At 39.6% G+C, this 21878-nt stretch overlaps 5 protein-coding genes across 5 annotated transcripts; 4 read left to right on the forward strand and 1 right to left on the reverse strand.

Annotated features, from left to right (window-relative positions):
- Positions 1-2010: 2010 nt before the first annotated feature.
- On the forward strand, positions 2011-3943 carry GCK72_008716 (uncharacterized protein; the record flags this gene model as incomplete). Its single annotated transcript, XM_003107519.2, has 5 exons — positions 2011-2127; positions 2316-2480; positions 3378-3545; positions 3632-3748; positions 3797-3943. The coding sequence occupies 5 exons, from the start codon at positions 2011-2013 to the stop codon at positions 3941-3943; spliced, it is 714 nt and encodes a 237-aa protein (XP_003107567.2).
- A 7068-nt stretch (positions 3944-11011) lies between these two features.
- On the forward strand, positions 11012-11832 carry GCK72_008717 (uncharacterized protein; the record flags this gene model as incomplete). The annotated part of the gene is made up of 2 exons (XM_053726995.1): positions 11012-11028; positions 11187-11832. The coding sequence occupies 2 exons, from the start codon at positions 11012-11014 to the stop codon at positions 11830-11832; spliced, it is 663 nt and encodes a 220-aa protein (XP_053586572.1).
- Positions 11230-11990, reverse strand: GCK72_008718 (uncharacterized protein; the record flags this gene model as incomplete). Its single annotated transcript, XM_053726996.1, has 3 exons — positions 11230-11351; positions 11406-11729; positions 11852-11990. 3 exons carry the CDS (start codon positions 11988-11990, stop codon positions 11230-11232), a joined length of 585 nt encoding a protein of 194 aa, XP_053586573.1.
- A 386-nt stretch (positions 11991-12376) lies between these two features.
- Positions 12377-19925, forward strand: GCK72_008719 (uncharacterized protein; the record flags this gene model as incomplete). Its single annotated transcript, XM_053726997.1, has 5 exons — positions 12377-12431; positions 14057-14151; positions 15778-16050; positions 19503-19679; positions 19731-19925. 5 exons carry the CDS (start codon positions 12377-12379, stop codon positions 19923-19925), a joined length of 795 nt encoding a protein of 264 aa, XP_053586574.1.
- Positions 19926-20438: 513 nt separating this feature from the next.
- Positions 20439-21745, forward strand: GCK72_008720 (uncharacterized protein; the record flags this gene model as incomplete). Its single annotated transcript, XM_003107491.2, has 6 exons — positions 20439-20508; positions 20553-20660; positions 20936-20995; positions 21046-21171; positions 21220-21521; positions 21569-21745. The coding sequence occupies 6 exons, from the start codon at positions 20439-20441 to the stop codon at positions 21743-21745; spliced, it is 843 nt and encodes a 280-aa protein (XP_003107539.2).
- Between the last annotated feature and the right edge of the window lie 133 nt (positions 21746-21878).

Here is a 21878-nt window from a genome sequence, read left to right on the forward strand (position 1 = left end):
CTGCTCGGATTTTTTTTGTTTTTTTTTTAATTCTAGGTCGAAAAGTTTTTGGCATTTTTGAAAAATTTCGAGAATTTAGAGTAAAAGTGCTTAACTTATCATACATATTCATATTTTGATTGAAAGTTTTCAAAAACATTCCAAAAAATTTCAAAAATAAATTCAAAATTTCAAAATTTTGATGGCATGTTTCAAAACGGGCCGAGAAAATTTTTGATTTTGATTTCGCTTTGAAAACATTTGATCTGGCGCACATTTGACGCGTTTTCCGAAAAAAAGGCGAAAATTAATAGATTTTGTAGGTTTCTTGACCAAAATTGACTGATTTTCTCAAAATTTCTAACTAAACTTGGTTTAAATCACGGTTTTCGCTGGAAAAATGCCAAATGTTGACACTTTTCGACGAAAATTCAGAGAAAAAAGAACGAAAAACATTAATGTTTACTACAAAAAATTCTCGTTTAAAGTCCAACTTTCCAATCGATTTTCTGTCATCTCTGTTTTTTTTTCGTCGCCTTTGTGAGAAAAAAACAGAAACTAGAAGAAAAAAATTACGAAATATCTACATTTTCAAAAATAAGTATTTCTCTTCTTTTCTCATGAAAACAAGACTAATTAAGCAGGCATTAGCATATGAAAAACAGAGTCGAAATGAGATGAAGAAAAACTGAAATTATGTATATTCAGTCAGTCGGGGTTGGTTGGCAGTGTGTGTGTATATTTAGATTCCGAAACGGATATCTATCTCATTTTTGGCAAGAAAATGAGAGGGAGAGAGAGTGAATTTGCAACGTGGAGAGGGAGAAAAGAAGAAAGGGAAAGGAGGAAAAGGGGGGAGGAAGGAACATGTGGAGGTAGAAGGATGGAAGAGAAATATCAGGGGGACTAGGATCACTAGAGAGTTCGGCCATCTGAAGGAGATTCGAATTATAGGAACAGGTTTTTTCTCTTTTTTTTCTAACATTTTTGTTTGGAATTATTTAATTTTGTGAAAAACATATCGATAATTAACTAGTTTTATTATCAATTTTCGCAAAGTATTTTGCTTTTTTTTGTGTAAAAACTTACAAAAAACAACTATTTTTGTACTAACGAAGCTCAGTTCTTGCAATCGCGCTCCACTGCTAATTTTCCCTGAGTCTCTCTCTCTTTCTCGCACAATTTTCTTCAGTTTCAGCAGAGTACAGTTGTAAGATTCAATAAAAATTGCGATTTTTGTGCTATCAGCACGGCACGCTGCTTACAACCGCGCTCTACCGAAACCGATGAAAAGAGTGTGCGAAATCGAGAGACTCAGAGAAAAAGAGACAGTTTTCAAGGGTATCTCGGTGGAGCGCGGTTGTAACAACTGTGCCGAGCTTATAACAATAAATGTTTGAAATTTAAAAATTTTTGTGCTATTTTTCGTTTGTAAAACGAAAATTTATGATTTTATATGGAATTTCCTACCCTAAAAGTCAGAAATAACACTACTGAACTTATGAATTGATCGTTTAAACAGGAAAAATATTTGTAAATATTTTTCTATGATGTCACAAAATTGTTTTTGAACTAAATAGAAAATAAATCGAATTGAGACGGATAGCAGCAGTGGAATTAATTAATTAGAGTTATAAAATGATATAAAATCACGAAAAAAATTCTATCTGTTTTTTAGTAAAAAATTGTAAAAATTGGCGAAAATTGAATAAAAAATTAACTTTAAAATTCAAAAACACATCAAATTTTACGGAAAAATACACAAGTTTTTCAGCACACCACCACGTAAAAATGCAGAAAATTACTGTAGTTACCGGCGAATTTTAAGATTTTCTTATTTTTCGAGCTGAAAATACACATTTTCCTCACTTTTTCACGTGAAAAAGAGGAAAAAAAGCAAAAATTGTATTTTTAAGCTTATAAAGAATAGTTTCCCGATCGAAAACTCACCTTAAAATGCAAAATTCGCCTCATTTTCGTTTAAACTTGCAAAAACTTGCAAAATCCTTCTAAAATCCTTATTTTTCAGCAATGTTCCGTCGTCCAGATGATGATGACGACGATTACAGTGGGCGAAAGGTGGTGAAACCGAAGCCGATCGCTGAGAAATACGCGAAAAAGTTGGGATCCGAGTTCGCAACCGGAAAAGTGAGTTTTATTTCAGGAATTTCCGTTGAAAACTTTAAAAACTCCTTAGATTCGCCCTTTTTTTTTCAAAATTTGAAAAAAAAACCGAAAAACCGAGTTTTCATTCGAAAATTGTTCTTGAAAATTATATGTTTAAAGTGTTTTACACATTTTAATTGCTCAAATCGAATTAAAATTCTAATTTCCAGACATTTGTGACTGGAAGTGACAAGTCACAAAAAGATTTCTACGGCAGTCAACAAGTACGAAACGATGTGATGGGATCATCAGGTTCGGGGTCAACTCCATTGACTGAAGATGAGAAAAATAAGTTGTCGGCGAAGATTCTGAAGGCGGAAATGAAGGGGGATACGGTAAGAATGATATGGAAGTTTTTTGAAAGCCTAAAATTTGAAAATGTTATTTTAAAAACTAAAATTTTTCTACACAAAGATCTAAAACCGGAAAATACGTTTCTGATCATAAAAAGTTCTGCAAATATTAGCTCAGCACAGTTCTTACAACCGCGCTCCACCGAAATCCCCTTTAGAAATGACTCTTTTTCTCTGAGTCTCTCAATTTCTCCCGCAATTTTATTTGATTTCGGCAGGGCGCGGTTGTAAGAAGCGTGTCGTAGAAAATTTTCAAGGCCCGGCTTCAGAAAATGACCCTTTTTTCCAATGTTTTTTCGAAATTTTTTCAATTTTTCATCGAAAATGCGACCATTTTTGACTATTTCTCAGAATTTCTTCTAATTCTGAATGATAGTCGAAAATTTGACTTTTTTCGCGAAAAAATTCAAAATTTTGAAAAAAATTGGAAAAAATTTGAATGATTTGACTTTTGCGCCAATTTGCCCGGGTCTTCGGGCCGGCCCTTGACAACTATGAAATTCTGAGACAAAATTTCGTACAAAACGGTCTAAACGGATGGAAACTGTTTTTAAAATTTTGAGAAAATCAATTGTTTTTACTCAATAAAAGCCACAATTCAGTTTTTAATTTGTTTAATTTTTGTGTGGAAAATTCGAAAAAATGTATCAAAATACAATTGAATTAATGAAACCATGAATAGTCGTCTCATAATTTCAGACTAATATTAGCTCGGCACAGTTCTTACAACTGCGCTCCACCGAATCGTCGTTGAAAAATGTCTCTTTTTCTCTGAGTCTCTCAATTTTGCACACTATTTTATTCGGTTTCGGTAGAGCGCGGTTGTAAGAAGCGTGCCGTGCTAATAAATCACAACATCATCAACGTTTTTGATTCCAGGATCTCGTGAAAAAGTTGAAACGAAAACTGGAATCAGGTGTATCCGGAGAAGACGAGCCACCGAAATCGCGTTCGAAGGATGTGACAATGATGAGAAGGGATCGAGAGGGAAACATCCTACCGGCCAGTAGTAGTAGTCGACGATCAGATTCTGATAGACATGCAGAGGTAAAAATTGCAAAAACTACGAATTTGAGTTAAAACACCATTTTTTCTCTGAGATTTTCGCCAAATAAATATAAATTTTTTCCCAGGGTTCCTCCAGAATGCGACGTGAATATGAGAAATCACAGGATCTTGATTCAATGGTTCGCGAGGAGAAAACTGGAACAGCTGGTGACCAATTACGTCTTTTTGAGAAGCAATTGATTGTGAGTTTTTAGGCCACGCCCACTTTTATACAATTCCTCAATTTGCAGAAAAGCTCAAAAATCCGGCGTCACGACGATGAAAGTGTGGATGATATAGCTGAAATGCAGAAAGGACGGAAGAAAACAGATGAGAAGGATAAGAAACGGAAGGAGAAAGAGGCGATTAAAGGTATTTTTGATAGGATACTATTTTAGAGGGTTGTGATGGCTCTCTTGCCATTAATAGTTCGAAACGGTTGTAAAAGTTTCGTACATTTTCTGGATGTTTTCATTTATGATTGGTAGAAATATCGCTGACTAGGGAATGTTGTGAGTGGGGTATGATGTTATAGCAAGTGAAAAGCTGAAAACACGTTATTTAATTATATGTTTTTCGTTTTTGCTACGGACCTTCACTGTTCGAGAAATTTAGGTCCGCCTTCCGTTATTTTAGGATTTTTTCCGCCTTCCGCCTAGACGATATCAGCTTGAAAAATTTGCTCGTCTACTCGAATTTACTGAGATTTTAAAAGATTTTTCGGCAGGAAAGCTATCAGTTTTTACCAAATCAACGAAATTTAGCACAAGTTTGTACGTTTTTAGGGACTTTTTACACCGAAATAAGGCCAAACCGTCTTTTTGATATCCTGGAAATCGGCATTAGGGCCTATTAACACTATCAATTTTGAAAATATCAAAAAATGTGTTTATTCGTTCTTAATTAGATACAATTAATGGCATACAGATATTTGTAATTACACTTCTAATCGTTGTCGATCGATCCTCCTCCTGCTCGATTCCTCAGGACCACCTCCTGAGACAGAGATCGTTTATCCATTCAGACATCGAATCGAATGATCCCCGAGGAGATGCCGATCCGATAGCTGAACGGATCCCTGAGAAACACCAATCGTCCTCAGGGAGATCTATCCAATCCCTCAGGACGTACTAGTCGTAAAGTACTACTCACTGAGGGATATGACTATTACAGTAACCCCCGTCTCGTTTATAAGGGCACACCTTCTCATGCGACAGACATCTCACGGGTTACGCCATCCTCTATGGGATACTGTGGGAGAAAGAGGCGGGGCTTGGGGTGTCTCGTGTGCAGATCCGCTCTACTGTACTCAACGGTTTAGCCTGAATACAAATCAAGAATTCAGAATGCCTATCGTGAGTAGTTTTTAAGGTTTGTTCTAACACTGTCGGGTCGATTGTTAGCTCCGATTTCCACGTCTTCAACCCCAAAAATAGCACTAATCGCAGTAATTTTTGAATCGTACCGATAAAAATACCGAATCGTCTTCCTTATCTACACCAACAGTACTATACTTCAACCCGATCTCTTCTTGTTCCTTAATTCATTCTCGTCACACTTGTCTCTTCGTATTTCGATTGATATTTCCGGGAGTGATAATATATCCAAATATTTCTTCTTCTTCTTCTCTTACTTTTACCACAAATTGTGAACTTGTAGAAAGAAAGAAGATAGAACGATCAGAAATCATGAACCAATCGGTTGGGGCCTAATACTCCAAAACGTGGAAAACTAGTCCCCCAAATGATTCATTTCTCAAGAATGTTCTTCCTTGTTTCTCGTATGGGAAGGTGTCAGTCATGACACTTATCCTTCCATATCTTCTATCCGTTCGCCAAAGAAACTCGTCTCAAAAAGAATTCGTTTGATTTCTGTGGTTAGATCAATCATATCAAACACGGCTTGTGGCTATTTGTGATAAATGGTCTAAGTGTGTGTACACTAGAGATTCGTTACTTCCTTAATAGTGCACTGCATCTGTTGGTTTGATGTTGTAAACTGTTCCGCGTTGTTTCTCTTTTCATGATTATATTTTGTTGTTGTTCGCCGGATTCCATAAATGAGCTTTGCTTCTGTTTTGAGCAAATGGACGTCGGTGATTTCTACTGATTCGGTTTATTGAGACCATACTTGCAAACCGGGCCGGCGAGTAACTAGCTTCAAACTCAATATTATGAGCTGAAAATATACCCAAATGTAGACCTCATCGAAATCTATGTCTTTGATATGCTACGGGCCGGATTGTTATTCGTTATCCGGCCAGGGTAAAATGGTTTTATGACCATTTTCCCGTTTTACCACTTTTCCCGGTCCGTGGTTCAATAACGAATAGCTATTCGGCCCGTAGTAGGTCACAGATATAGAACTCGCTGAGATCTACATTTTGGTATATTTTTCAGCTCATAAAATTCCGTTTTAAGCGAGTTACGCGCCGGCCCGGTTTGCTAATGTGATTGAGACGAAGTACCGTTTTCCAATACCAGTCCTGGTAGAATATTCCAAGACCAGGACACTGTGTTAAAACTGATATACTATCTGAATCTCCAGGTACAGTATTGACCATAAACATAGAGTCCTTTGCACTGTTTACTTGAAAATGAGCAATTCGGAGTCTGTGACCCATTGTTACTGGTTGTCACATGAGCTCAATTGTGCGTCACATTTGTAGATCAAGTCTAGGATTTCATTTTTGTAGTTGATTATTTGTTTGTACGGACTTTACTTTGCGAGTTATACAGTTAGCATGTAAACACCTCCAAAGTCTCACTATTTTGCACTGAATTGAGCAAATGAGCAATGGAAAATAGTAAGGTTTTCGAGGTGTTCATAGTGCTAATGTTCACGATATTTATGAACAGTCCGTACGAAAATTATATCAATTTTTAAATTGAATATTTAGGTTTTCTCATTTTCATTTGAAAACTGTCAAACTGTCATGGCCAGTACTGTATATGAAAACAGTTAAAGTAATGCAACTTTGACTGGTGCCGAGGTGTCTTTGTTTTCAATTATTAATAAATGATAAATAGTTTGATAATAAATAGCTAATAAATAGTTTGAATTCATTTACTATAAATGAGTCCCCTATGATTTTCAGCCAAGTTTTTAAATGCAACGTGGCAAAACCTAGAATTGGTGGCCAACAGTCAGGTCAGCAGACTCCCTGAATCCCAATAGGTTTCTCAGCTCTTCCATCCATCCCTACTTTTCAGTTTTCAATTTCCTGTCTCTAGTTTCAACTATGATTCTTTTCACCTTCTCCCCTCTACTTCTATACAAAAGATTGAGAAAAATATTGTATAGAGATGGAGGAAACTTGTCAATTTATGTGTGGTTGTCCACCGTGTCACAAACACATTTCATGGTCATTTCGATTCGTTTTCTCCCTCCACTCCTCGACGTCTTCTCTGTCCTTCCTCTGTTTCACGTGTCTCTTTTGACATTTTGCCTCTTCTTTCCTTTAAAAAAAATAACACTTGGTGTGTGTTCTTTTGATGAGTCCTCCATACTGAATGGGTTCTTCTCTCCGAGTTTCGGTCACGGTTCATCGATCAATGTCGCTCTATTGCACTCGAACTGTTTACTTGGTTTCTTCTCGACGAACAGAAACATATTATGTGATATGACCAAACGGACAAAAGTCATACGAACAGAAGAAGAACTGGCACGGTGCCAAGTACATCAAGGAGTGTTGATGCCATGTTTTGTTCAGTAGAGCGTGATTGCTGACACGTGGCAATCAAATCTGCAATCAGGAATTTACTATACCTACAGTATACCTGACAAGCTGTTATTGGCTATGATATTTCAAAATGTGTAGAAAATAATAGAAATTCTCATGATAATGCCCAAAACCGCGATTTTTAGCTCGAAAAATGCAGTCAGCGTTGACCGAACTTTTCTCTTTGGGTTTCTAGGCCGCGAGTCGAAACTCTTCCCTCGTCAGTTTCACTCCAACTGGAACATGAAGCTAACGGCGAAGAATTTATAGCTCGTGGCCTAGAAACCCAAATTGAAAAGCTCGACCAACTGGGATTTTGAGCATTTTTCGAGCTAAAACTCGCGTTTTTCGGTGTTTCTATGATTTTCTACACATTTTGAACTATCATAGCCAATAGAGTGGTCAGAGCTAGTCGGTATACTGTAGATACAGTAAATTCCTGACTGCAGATGCCACGTGTCAGCAATCACGCTCTACTAAACACAACTCGGTTATCGGAAATTTGAAATGGTTTTAGGAAATCACCATTCGAATTTCCGTGATTTTTTACACATATCCAAATTTATGAGGCATTACACTGCAGTAATTCGCCAATCACTGTGTTACTACACTCTCCCTAAGATAATAAAGTTATTTCTCTGATTAATTCATCAAAAAAGTGGAAAGAATCAGTTTAAAAACTATCCATCGTTATCTTATCGCATTTAATGATACGGATTCGAAAATTCTTTCGACGCAGTAAATTTTACACTTGAACCAGAAGAGATTTGGATTCTTGATCGACTGGTTCGCATTGCCTTTTTGATCTTTTTTCTCGAATTTGATAGCTCGTGTATTCTGGTTTGACTTTTCAATCTTTTCGTTCCACGTGAATTATCTTCTTCCTTCTCTAGAAAAAGGAAGATCAAAAGACAATCTGATACGTGTGTGTTGATCAAGAATCTGATTTGATAGTTAATCGAAGGAACTGAAGATTCTTGATTACTATCAAGATCAAGATGAGATTTACTAGAAAATGCTCGAAGTTTCCAAGTTGCCAGTGCTGACCGAGCTTTTCTGTTCGGGTTTCTAGGCCAGTGGTCGGATGTTTTCATGTCGAATTCCTGAGAAAACCAGAATGAAACCAAGGCTGTCAAAAAGGCCGTGGGCCGATTCTATATCTCAGTTCCCAGCCATGGAAAACTTTCGCTTCTTCAGGCGGCCTTGTAGAGGACAAGAAGATTAGTCGATGTACAAAAATTCAGCCCATTTGGTTAATCCGCGGCCTCCGCGGCCCTAAAAGCCGAGGGCCGTGGCCGGCCGTGCGACAGCCTTGTGAAACACACAAATCTCAAACTGAAAAGTTTGGCCAACACGAACACCTCAATCTTGGATTCAAAATTCTTCTGTGTGCTAGGATCCGGACAAACTGGTATCCTGGTCAGACACCACATGGAACTTTATCGCATAAAATCTGTTGAATTCTGGACCACAAGTATGTGTTGTAATAACCATACATGCGAACCGGGCCGTAACTCGCTAAAAACGCAATTTAATGAGCTGAAAAGTATACCAAAATGTAGATCTCGGCGACTTCTATATACGTGATTCACTAGGGGCCGGATTGTTTTCCGTTAAAAAACCGCGGGTCGGGAACAAATGCCAAAAACCGCAAAAACGGTTCAACAAAGACATTCTAGTCCGACCCGCGGCACATAAACAAATAGCCATCTGGACCGTAGCAAATCACTAGAACTCGCCAAGATCTACACTTTGGTATATGTTTCAGTTCATAATTTTGAGTTCTAAGCGAGTTACTCGCCGGCCCGTGTCGGCCGCTTTTGGCCCGGTTTACAAGTATGGTTAGAACTCCCTTCAAAATAAGAATTCGGAGACGATGAATCTCTAAAACCGTATACCTCGGTGAGCTCTACATGAACATTTTCGCAACTTGACAATTTGATATATCGATCAAAGGGAAACTATGCAAACAAAAAGTACTCACTTTGCAAACGATAATCATGATATGATAGGTCAATTAGAAACAAGAAACATATCGTCTCTAATAGATCCTATTTTTGGAATACGCAACAAAAAAAAGAGACATTAAATGATGATCTGCGACCACACACACACACACACACACTATCGCGTCGGCAATGCTTCAAAGGCGGATAATGAATCAGTGAAAAGAACACATTCTATGGTAGAGGACGGGTGTCGACACTGAAGATTTCCTTGTCCATCCATATCTCTGAGAGGATTCTGAAGAAGAAGAAATTCTCTCTCTGTCTCCTACCCCAATTAATCACTTTTTTTCTCTCTCTCCCCATCCATTTGGATAGGAATTCATTCCAACGTATATATGTTGTATGTGACGATGTGTTTCGGTTTCAGAAGAGTACCGCCCGAGATACTTACTGATCACACACCAATTCAATCTTCCTGCGTCTCTGCACTCTCTCCGTCTTCCTTGATTCATGTCTCGAGACAGACATTTTTAGGAACGGAGTAAACAGTTGAATCTCTGCTGAAAAAAATGAGTGAAAAATAAGAAAAGTTGTTATTCTTTCTCTTATTACAACAGTCCAGGTCAAAGAATGGGTGGAATGAGAGAAGAAGAATCTTTGGTTGGGGCGTAGTGTTAAGACGAAGATAATGACACCAGGTGAAGGACAAGACGACAGAAAGAGGATGCAGATGGATATATGTACTTTGGAAACAAATCTGGAAATTTATGAATTTGGATAATTCTAGAGTGATAGATTACTGTAGGACAGTTACAGTATACCTGAAGATTGTCATGGTCCCACAGTGCCCAGAGCACTTAAGAACGGCTCTCGGATAGTTCAATGAGATTCCAGAGCAAGAAAACCTGAATAACTTTGTTCACAAGTTCAATCTGGAAAAATTAACTCCAGATTCGAAATCAGCGTGAAATTTGGTATCAGATGGTCTAGTTGATGAGATTGAGACATGACACAGATCGTCAGGACCTGGACCTAGACGACGATAGAGAATTCTGGGATTCTGCCCAAAATTCTTCAGCCTGAAACCTTCAGAATAACATTCTTGGATCTACCGGCCACAACATGCACTTGGCATTTTGCCAAAAGTCCGATCTTGTGTTCTAGCATACTAGAGACTATATAGACCGAACTCTACGAATTTTTGAATTTCTCTGCTTGAATCCGATTCTGAAGACTCAAAAACCACCTTTCCTTTTTCGAAGTTTGATCCAGTTCAACGTGATTTATTGCGATGACGTTAAACTCGGCAGCAGCAGAAACCATCGAATCAGTACGTGTGTTTTCATCTGAATTGATAAGAAATTCTGTATGAAACAGTCCGATCCGCCCGTGTGTTTGGTCCTGATCTACGTGATCCGATTCGATCAATATACCAAAGCACGAGGAACAAGGAGATAATTAGTATGTTTACCGGAAGGACCGGAAAGACGACTGAAAAACAAAAATCTTTCTTTTTTTCCGTCTGTTGCAATTCCACTTTTCCACAAAAAAAAGTTCGCCTCCCAAACAAAATCGGACAGGAATGTTGATGGCTAGGGGGAAGACGTGTCGGAAGACGTTGACGGGAAAAACTGTCACCGAGATTAGATAAGAAGAAGGACCTGAGGGGTAGTAGGGGAAACGGTTTATTTCTCTCTGTATGAAATGCGGCCTGCAAAAAGGGTATACACGTAAGGTGGAGAAGAATGAGAGAGAGAGAGAAGGATCTACGATGACTAGGAACAATCTAGAAGAAGATGGGATTTTTTGGACAGTGAGAGGACACACGGAGAGAAAATGAACTGGAATTGGAATGTGGGGACCCGAATGTATAAACAATGAGAATTAAGACGAGATCGATTGAGCTGGAGGAGGAGAGAAAATGAGCGACATGTAACAAGATGAATGCAAAGAAAAAAGAATATGGTACAGACAAGAAAAGTGGGGAGAAGGAAGAAGAAATACCATTGAAGGCTTAACGACGAGCTGCACGGAAGCCACCGGAGGCACCGTTGAATTCTTTGACTTTGGCGGAGAGCTTCTTCATGAGTTTGCTCATGTCAAGCTTCTTCTCGCGGATCATGTCCTCGGGAACTTCTGGAAAAAAGTGGATAGAAGATGTTATATAGAGAATGAAAATAGAAAACTCACTCTCAGTGATCTCGGACTTCTCCGCCTCGTCAACGTCCTCCACATCGTCGAGCTCTCTACAACGAATCTTCTCGTAGTAGGTGGCCTTGCGGAATGGACGCATCAGGGATGGATTGTCGAGTTGTCCTTCGGTGAGCAACTCGCAGAATCCTTTCTCTTGATAGGCGAATGGATGGAAGAAGTTGACCGCTTTGCAACGTGGCTTCTCTGCGCACTTCTGGAGACATTGATCGTGCTCGTCGACAGTCATTGTGGCAAGCATAGTACCGAAGTAGACGTATTCTGGGATGGCGTCGGCGTGGAGACCTTGTGGGCAGACGTTGACTGGAATAATGGGGGAAATGAGGATTTTTGGAGCAAAAAAAATTTTTTGGCTCCAGACATATTTGTGCTCAAAAAGATAACTCAAACTGCCAAACTAACATGAAATAAATAAAAAAACGAACCTTTCTCATCATAAGTCACATCATAAAACGGCGCTTGACGTGCGGGATTCAGATGTGCACGAAGATCGCCCCACCATTCGGTGGTCGATGTGCACATTGTTGTCAGACACGACAAAAGAGCCAATGATAGAACGAACATGATTTAGAGACCTTTGGGAAGTAATGTGTCACCACACGATGCGGTGTCGACCAATACGGAATGAAAATTGGAAAGAGGAATCTCCCCAAAAAGGCGCGGACGAAGAGTACGAAGACGGAGAGAATGAGACGAAAAGAATACGTCTCCTTTTTTTGTCTTCTCGGGGTGTTAAAAGCGACAGTGTCGATTGAGAAGTCGACCGATGGATGGGCACTTTGTGTGGAGACGCAGCACGAAAGGAATGCGAATCGCCCCGCCCCTTTTCTCTACTCTCCTTCTCCTATACCCGCCCCAATCGTTTACGGGCAGAGAAGTGGGGAGGGGAGAAAGGAGAGAGAGGGGAATTTCTGTGAAAAACAAACACTAATTAGCACTAGAAATCAAAGATGGGACGATTTGTTGTGTTGATAGAATTCAAGGAATTCTCTTCATGGATGAATGGTCAGAAAAGGTCTAGAGATCAAGTTGCACTGGGTGCGGCATGTTCCGAGATCTGGAATTTCTGAAACTCGGATCAACCTAGAAATCTGGAATCTTAATCTATTTTCAGGCCAGAAGACTTCCAGAATCTCTTAGACATGAATTTGTATACTGAATCAGAATCTTCTGGATCTTCCTAGATCTCCTCTCGAGTGTTTCAGTCTGGAAGGCTTCTAGTTTAGATTTTGTCAGACTGATATCTGAAAATCTTGAATTACAAGCTATGATGGCTTGGGTAACAGAATCAGAATCTTCTGCGTCTAAACCGTGAGAATCCGGATTCCAGGATAGGATACCGAAGACAGAAACCCAGCAATCTTCAAAATGAGAACCTGCTGAAAATTCAGATCAGAGTGGTTCATCGATGATCTGGAGGGAACCCCTGAAAATCGGATGAATTTTGCTTCCTTCTGGAAATTCTCCTGGTCAGAAGACTTCTAGCTCAGATTTACCGAGACTGGAATCTGAAAACCTGGAATCTCAGAACACGTTGAGACCCACATTTTTGGCAAAAAGCCAATGGGAAAAGTCCAAAAATAGTTCTGATTTGTGATCTATTCATCTGTTAACTAGAGAGTGTTCCAAGCGCATCCCTCGTGATTCCTTTTACACATCTCTCCTCGAACTGACCGACGATCATCCATCATATCTTCTCCAACTTCTGTTTTTTTTCTTCTTCTGTCTTATCTTCTGCTGATAGTTCACATGACATTTCCCAGAGAAGGACTACAATAACAGAGCGATGAATCACACAGCTACGGTGGTCTCGAGTTGTTTTCTTGTTTATAACCTCTTTGCTGGTTCAATGAGACAAAGTTAACAAGAAATCACAAATCTCCCCTCGTCAAATCAACAGACACAGTGACGTCTTCTGCACACACACACCTTCTGATTAGATAGAAGGGAGTTACTGATGTTTCATGCCTGAACGCGTCCGAAGAATTTCTGAATTATGAATACTTTGAAAGCGGAAGCGTTCGCAACACCGTTTCCTTCTGCAACTTCTCAAGTGGAAGAAGTGGTGTTGCTTTTTCCACTCTTCCGGAAAAGAAGAAGTTGCGTCAGCGTCAGAAGCAAAAAAAAAGAGATTCTGAAGTCTTGTTTTCCAGTTTCTTTACTATTCACAAGTAGTACTACTATGTACTAGAAGAACAGAGTACTCGATATACTCTCAATGATTCTGAAGTACCTGAGGACGTGTGTCACGTGGAAAGCATAGATGGATCATTTAGCCCCGAGAAAAGAATCCACTTGATCTGTGGAGGAAGAAGAAGAAGAAGTGGGTGAATGACCGTTGGTCTCTTCCATCCTGATTAGTGAGAGAGAAGCAAGGTGATGATGGCCTTATCGGATTCTAGGCCATGTGTAAATAGACTCCGTATCGAATCTCAAAAAAGATTCACTGAAAGTTCAGGAATAGTGACTTAAAACCGCTGAAAAATTAGCTGCGTATCGAATACCGGCGGAGAGACAGCGAATTGAATTCGATCTAATTTGAATTGCCGCCTAGTCTCTTAGGGCAAGGCAGGTGGTCTGAAACCCCCAATCTTAATTTTAGGCCACACCCATAATTTGTCTATTTTCAGAGCACAAGCGCATCGAACGCTCATTCGACGATTGCTCCAGATGTATCGATAGTTCACGTCTCGCAAAACACAATATCATCGCTGTGGGAATCAATGTGAGTTTTATTGTCTGGTAGAGCGTTATTGCAATACTGAAAATTTCAAAAACTGCCAGAGCTCTTTGTTCATTAGAGCGCGTTTGCACAGAGTAATATTTCGAGCGAATTTGCGTGTTCAGTATTTTGCACACCACTTGGTCATTTAAGTCGCTACGCAGCCAAATCGCATTTTTAACACTGTATAACGATACGGAGCCAAATGTTTGTGTCTTTTGTTGTTTCAGATGAAAAAATTCACTAGAGCGTACTTCCTGGACAGTTTATGACCCTATGCGTTTGCAACATTTTAACATTCTCCCATAATTTTCTCCTTCTTGTCATCGCCCTCATTGTGACCCCTCCTATTCCCAATTTCCTGGAAAACAACGGTCATTGTTACCTTGTTCATAACAGTTAAAACCAGTTGGTTATTGTTGATGGCCTAGAAACCCCCTAGTCCCTCACTCAAAAAGACCTTGAATAAATCGGTTCGACCAGCCAAAAAAAACCCCCATATATGTAAATTTGTGGCTATTAATTGCCATTCTAAACTATTCTCTCCCTCCGATTCATTCACATAAGACGGTCTCCCCGTCTACTCGTTCAAGAACCCCTCAACTGTTCTCCCTCTCTATAACAAACCAAACACCACAACCTATTCAGAGGAAACGGCTCTATTCTGAATAGTCACGTCGTCTTACTTCCGATTTTTGATCATTTTTGATTGAATTGAGATGGTTTCGAAACAGCAAGAAAAGAGTACACGAGACCCCGGCTGGCCATTTTCAAAAACTGATTAGGATCTTTCACGGGGCGAATTCAGAAGAGAGATTCGAATCTTCGAGACGAGGAAATTCCACGTTATCGTCACTACAAATCGACGTGTTATGTGTCCTTCCTGGTAATGTGGTGGCCGTGGTGATGGTTGGGGCGAAATTTATGGGTTCGGAAGTCAGTGGATGGGAGTTCTAGGCCATGGCCTAGAATTCCACTGAACAATGACCTTTTAACTTGATGGGTGTTATAAACAAGGTAATAATGACCGTTGTTTTCTAGGAAATAGAAAATAGGAGGGGTCACAGTGAGGGTGATGAAAGGGAATCAGTAATTGTCTCCATGCAAAATTAATCGTTGTTTCTGGATCAAGATTTTTCAGAATTTCTTCTAATCCTGAATGATAGTGGAAAATTTGACTTTTTTTCGAAAAAAATTGAAAAAATTCGAAAAACTTTGAAATTTGAACTTTGGCGCCAAGTTTCCGGGCCTTGAGAATTTTGCATTTTTCTGATGTTTTCAACTTTTAAAAAGGGTTGGAATCGACTTTATTGCGAAAAATTTTAAAGAAAAATCGACTTTTTCTACTAAAAACTTGTTCATATAAAGCAACTGCGCTCTACCGAATCCCACTTTAAAACTGTCAACCAATTTTATTCCGCTTCGGTAGAGCGCGGTTGTATAAACTGGAAAGTTTCAATGAAAAACCTCTGTATCGCTCATCCACGTTACAAAATGCGAATTTGGCTGCGTAGCGACTCAAATTGGCAATCTGCCAAGTGGTGTGCAAATGCGCTTTATTGGACTGTCAACTGTGTGACCTAGTTATTTCTAGGCCATCTGAAAATCGGGACAAACATATAATTCCAGACGTATCTCGCCGTTGTCGAATGGGATGGACTCGACGATGAGCATCTGATAATCGTGCCGACGCAACACTGCTCCAGCTCGATCCAACTCGACGAAAACGTGTGGGACGAGATGAGATTATGGCGAAAAGGACTCGTCGCACTGTGGAAAGAGCAGAATCGAGACTGCATTTTCTTCGAAATGTCAAGACACGTGGATTCCAACCCACACGTCTACATTGAGTGTGTGCCGTTGGAGCAGGAGATTGGAGAAATGTCACCGATTTATTTTAAGGTTTGTTTCAGACATCTTTGCTACTGCGCTCTACCGAAACTCAAAAAAAAAATTTCAAAAGGAGTTCGGTAGAGCGCATTTGCAATCACACCGATAATCTGTTTCCCTGAACCAAGAACAAACAACCACGAATGGTATGTTTGGTATGTTGGGAAGACGTGTGAATTGGATTAATTGCTCGTAATTAACACGGAAAAACCCTCCCAAACAAACAATTTGGTCAGTTAAGAAGAAGAGGAAGAAGAGAGACATGGCGGCGACTAAAATGAATGGAATGTAGACGTCAGAGTATTCCGAGAGAGACGAGTTGATTGATGATATGTGATAGGATTACTGTAGGGATTACGGTACTGTCAGTTTAGAGATCCTTGGCTCCGAAGGTGAAAAACGACTTGCAACGGGCCGGATTTCAGTGCAAAAATTTGAATTTTTGGGAAAAAGTCGAATTTTCGACTTTGTTTTTAAACATCGATAAAAACTCAAGATTACTGTAGATAGGATTACTGTAGGATTACGGTACTGTCAGGTTGAGAGCACTGGTACTGTAGAATTCATATTTGTCAAAGCCCGGCTTTTGACATTTTTTTAATTTTTCATCGAAAATGTGAATATTTTTGTCAGAATTTCTTGTAATTCTAATTCATAGTCGAAAATTTGACTTTTTTTCAAAAAAATTGAAAAAAATCAAAAAATTTGTAAAAAAAAGAATTTTGAATTTTGACGTTTATCCGGTCTTGTAGGACTCCTGCAGATTGGATTACTGTAAGATTACGGTACTGTCAGGTTGAGAGCACCGTAGCCTAGTACTGTAGAATTACGGTAGGCTAGTGGAACTTCACAACTACAGTAATACCGTAACCGACTCCCTCCTATCCCCAATATAGAATATCACAAGAATCCAGCGCAACAAGGAAGGAAGTATCATCAAACTATCGGATTGCAAAAAGTTCGTCGTCTCCCCCATTCCGTCCACCGCTGCTTCTCCTAACACTCATGACACCCCGAAAAACCCAAAAAGCCATGAAATCACGCGCCTCCAGGACGGATCACATATCATTTTTCTTTTTATCACTTCTCCACCGAAAAAGATGTTGTCGTTATCAATTTTTGTCAGTTTTTTTTTCTGGTCGAGGCGATCGCGCAGTCATCTGATCATCACCCGAAATGGAATGTATTCGGAGAGAGAGAGATGAACGTCTTCTGATAGGGGATCGAGTTTAAGAATTGAGTGGATATGTTAAACCTTTGAGACTAATTATCTGTCTCTCCAGCTACTTTCACTAATTGTACTTTAGTAGAGGATAAGAGGAAGAAACCTGTCATATCAAACATTTTTTTGGAGGGGAAGGTTTACGATCTCTGAAAATTGTCATTGATGTGATGTGACATGTCGTACGTGCAAGGAGTCTGGAGATTCTTGCTCGCTGTAGGTCTGGAGGCCAAAACTGACATACGGAATCCAGAATCAGGATGTCATGATCCGGGAGTTCAGAACTCTGTAATCAGATCCCGGAATTCGAATCCCTGAACTCAGAATTTGGTATCTGGAACTCGAAATTTTGGGTTTGAAATCTGGAATCCTAAATTCCGACTTTAGAATGTAGAGCCAGGAACTCCGATTCTTTAACTTGCATTTGAGATTTGAAATCTGAAATCTTGGATTCTGATTCTTGGATTCGGAACCTTGAATTCCAAGTCTGGAATCTGGAAGTAGGATTCCATATTTCGGTTCCTCGAGGTTCGAGATTTGGAAAATCTGGAATCTTGATAAAAGACTTTAGAATTTGGAACTCAGATTCTTAAATTCGTAATCTTAAATCTGAGTTTTTGAATCTCCAGGAACTCGGATTCCTAAATTAAGAATCTGAAATCCTGAATTTAAGACCTGGGATTTGAAATTCAACCTGTCAAAAAGCCTGTCAAAAAGGTTTTAGTTTCAAAATCTGACTTTTTCAAAAGACACAGTTAGATGTCAAAATCTATGACGCTGACTTTCTGCAGCACGTCAAAAGTACTCCAACAAGACAATTCACTACGTCTTCTCAGATTTCTGATGCCTGAGACATGTAAACGTTGTGCACATTAATTTGAGGTGGCATTACGATTCTTATCTCACTCGTGTAGATGCAATATCGGTTCGGTTTCCTCCCCCTTCCATCTCGAAAGTTCACATTCCTTCGTGTGGCCTCCACGCCGCGCGGCGCCACAGCACACTAGAAGTCTTCGTTTCATGTGCGAGTGTGTGTGTTCGGACGGATTATCAGATTTATCACACGATGGAAAGAATTCATTAGAAAGAGACAGCAAGGAGACACGAAGGTTTCTGAACCCATCTTCTTTCTCCAAAGTGATTGATTACTCATTTCTTTTTTTGTCGCATTGCGGTTTGTTTTTCATCACGACGATATACAAGTGAGAAAAGGAAGAAAGGTTTATTCTGTTATGTCAAACCAGACACGTCGGCGCCTTATACCATATCTGAGAGGGGTAGAAACTATCAAGGGATTATTGGATCGTAGATGGTCGGTCTTGTGGACTCCAGATCTATAATAGGAATCAACTGAGTCCTGCAATTGATGAAGTTACGGCTGATCTCTATTCAGAAGAACGGTCTGAAAAGTACATTCTACGTAGTTATAACTCGGACAGGAGTAAGCTGATTTTGATCGGGAGAATGGAATCGTCATGGCTGAAATTGACTTCTGGCGAGTTTGTAGAAAAAGTGGCTAGATCTGACATCTTTATTCATACCTGAAAGTCGGTCTTTTTGAATCAGAAGTGTGTAATATGGAGATTCAGAATAACCTTCAAACTTGGATTCTGAGAAAGTGGCAAATCTGAAAATCTGAAAATTTCTATGAACTTGGACTAATTGTCCGAGTAACCTCAGGCCATACATTCCGAAATACGACCGGTATCTGGCACTATGGTTCAGTCTGAAAGTCAGAATCTCAGTTTCAAAACACAGTGCTAAAATCAACACGTTCAAATCAGAACTTGGTTGCTTCGTCATAAATTTGAAACATACAATAAAACATGAAGTATCGTTGTATTTAGTTTTTGCTATAAATCTGACAAAACGTTGTTCCCATCACGAGGATCTCTTATTCGCAATCAAAATCTGCTTAACTCTACTAGGGATCTAGTTATGACTCGTTTTTTCGGACATTATTTCAAGAATTATGAGATAGAGAACTTCACTAAGCTATAACTCGGTCTTCAGCAGGATTCAGATGAATCTGATTACATATATGAAATTCTCTAGGAATAAGGTTCTTCCCATTTTCAACAAAAATTAGGCTTTTTGTACTTCAAAACTTCAAAATTAAAGTTATTTTCAGTCTCTAATTGAATTCCAGAAGATTCTGAATCCTCATCTTTAAAAATTTGACCTAACGATATTCTGAATCTCAAAAAGATTATCCAAACACTAATTTCCTTACTTTTTCCAGAAAGCCATCAATGAATGTGAAGGCGAGTATATGGATAACAAAAAGTTGATCGAGACGAAAGACCTCCGTCGCCAGATTCCCAAAGGATTCAGCTATTTCGCTGTTGATTTCGGTCTTTCGAATGGATATGCTCATGTTATCGAGAGTCATGACCACTTCCCGGCAACATTTGCTACGGTTAGACGGAATTGAAATTAAAATTCTTAAACATATTCTGAATTTTTATAGGAAATCATCGCCGGAATGCTGGATCTGCCACCGAAAAAGTGGAGAAAACGAGAGACGGATGAGATGTCGAAACAGAAGTCACGAGCCGAAACGTTCAAACAACTATGGGAACCGTATGATTGGACGAAACGACTCAAGAATTCAGAAGCCACGTCATCAGCTGGATCCTCGTCCTCATCGTCATCAAAACGATGATTTGAAACCCCTTTGTTGTCATCTTATTTCTCTATTATTTCACCTTTTTCTTGATTTCAATGTTAAAGTTATTCTGAATAAACTCTGTAAAATGAATCCTAGACCTCCATAGTGTGGTCACATTTGGTCTACTGTAGATCATATCCAGAAATCGAGATTTTTCGTTCAAAAAATTGGCGGCTACATGAGATCAATTATGGGGGTTCGTATGATTACTGTCTCATTTCGGACGGTTTTTTGGCATCGGTTGGTCCTTTTTTGCTGCTTTTGAATTTTCTTGACATGTCGTACTAAAGTTCCCGCCTCTGACAGTAAACCACGCCCCTTTTCAGCTGTCTCAGCAACCCACTAGTGCCGAGACAGCTGGAAGGGGCGTGGCTTATTTTAAGAGTGCGGATATCTAGCTGATACCGGTTTTACTTCAAGTTTTTCGAAATTTTCGTCGGATTCTTCACTTTTTTCTATGAAAACTGTCATTATCCCTCTGATTTCTATTCAAATTTGTTACAGGTAATGTCATCTACTAATTCTAAAAAACGAGGCAGAAGGGGAAAAAGGGAGGAGATGCCGATGTTCGTGCCCGGTCAGTTCTCATTATTTTTTCAAATAAATAATTTTTAAATTCAGGATGCACACGATGCCACAAACTGCACATGTCAATGTGGTGCCCGGAGCCACTGATGGCTATCGACGTGCCGAAACCGGTGCAGATGAAGGCTGGAAACGACAGAAAGGGTATTTTATCAATTTTTTCGAATAATTTCCCGGATTTTCCATTGAGTTCGCCGGAAAACTCTTGAAAATAGCTCAGAAATAGCTTCAAAATTCAAATAATTTAAAGGCGCATCACTTTTTTCTTCATGTCGGGTCTCGCCACGCTTACCGTATTTGCGAACTTTTCGAGATTTTTCCGGTTGTTTACGTCATTTTTTCTCGCAATTTCCACCGATTTTTCAAGAGAATTTTCCCGCTTTTTCTGCGAGAATGATTGAAAAACTCAGTTTTTCCAGAAGAAATGTCATCGACAACCATCAGCAACAATAGATCAACGACTTGGAAGGAAGCGAAGAGTAAGAATCGAATTATTGGCCTAAAATCTGATATTTTTCTCCTTTTTCAGCTTTCGGAAGCGACAATAATAACAGTGCTCACATGAAGAATCGGAATGGGTCGGTGATGGAAGAGGACCCGCGTTTCGATCGGCGCCGACGAGGAAGAGGGCCAGCGTTTCGATCGGCGCCGCAAAGTAAGTGAAAAATGCCTAAATTATGATGCAAAACCTTTGAATTTACAGGGTTCGCCCCACCGCAGTCCTCGCAAACGATTCAAAAGCCGTTGATGAGAAACGTCACCTCGTCTCACCAAAGTCGCTCATCGCCATCGAAAAATGTCGAGCCGAGCGAGAGAAGATCGCAGGCACCGAATTCGACACGTCGTGATGAGAGACCGGTGAGAAGTCGGCCGGCCCAGTCTTATCATCTACCGAAACAACCAATTACTCGGCTCCCAAAGGCCGAAATGATGATAAGTCTGAACAATGAACTCCGCCCGTTTTCATACGGAGACGAAAATATGTATCAAGAAGTACCAATGGCCGTGAGATATCGACTTGACTAAATTTAAAATTCATGTTTCTATTTCAGAAGCAGATTCCAAAAACGATTCCAAGAGTTCCGGAGAACCAAATGTACGTCTTCAGAAAGCGAACATACTACGATGAGCACGGAAATCAAGTGGACGAACGTGAAACAGCCACGATTGTACATTTGGATGGAGATGAATTGATTTTCGTGGATCTCAACGACGATTTCGAATTCTGATTCAGTTATCAGAATGTGCTACAAGAGAAGAGAGGATACAACTGTCACGTATCATATAATTATGTCATTCATTACTCTCGCGCTTCTATATCGATTTATTCTCTACTTTCATCTATTGAGACTATCCTTTGCC

This window comes from Caenorhabditis remanei, chromosome III (assembly GCF_010183535.1).
Source record: "Caenorhabditis remanei strain PX506 chromosome III, whole genome shotgun sequence".
In the NCBI taxonomy this organism is placed as follows: domain Eukaryota; kingdom Metazoa; phylum Nematoda; class Chromadorea; order Rhabditida; family Rhabditidae; genus Caenorhabditis; species Caenorhabditis remanei.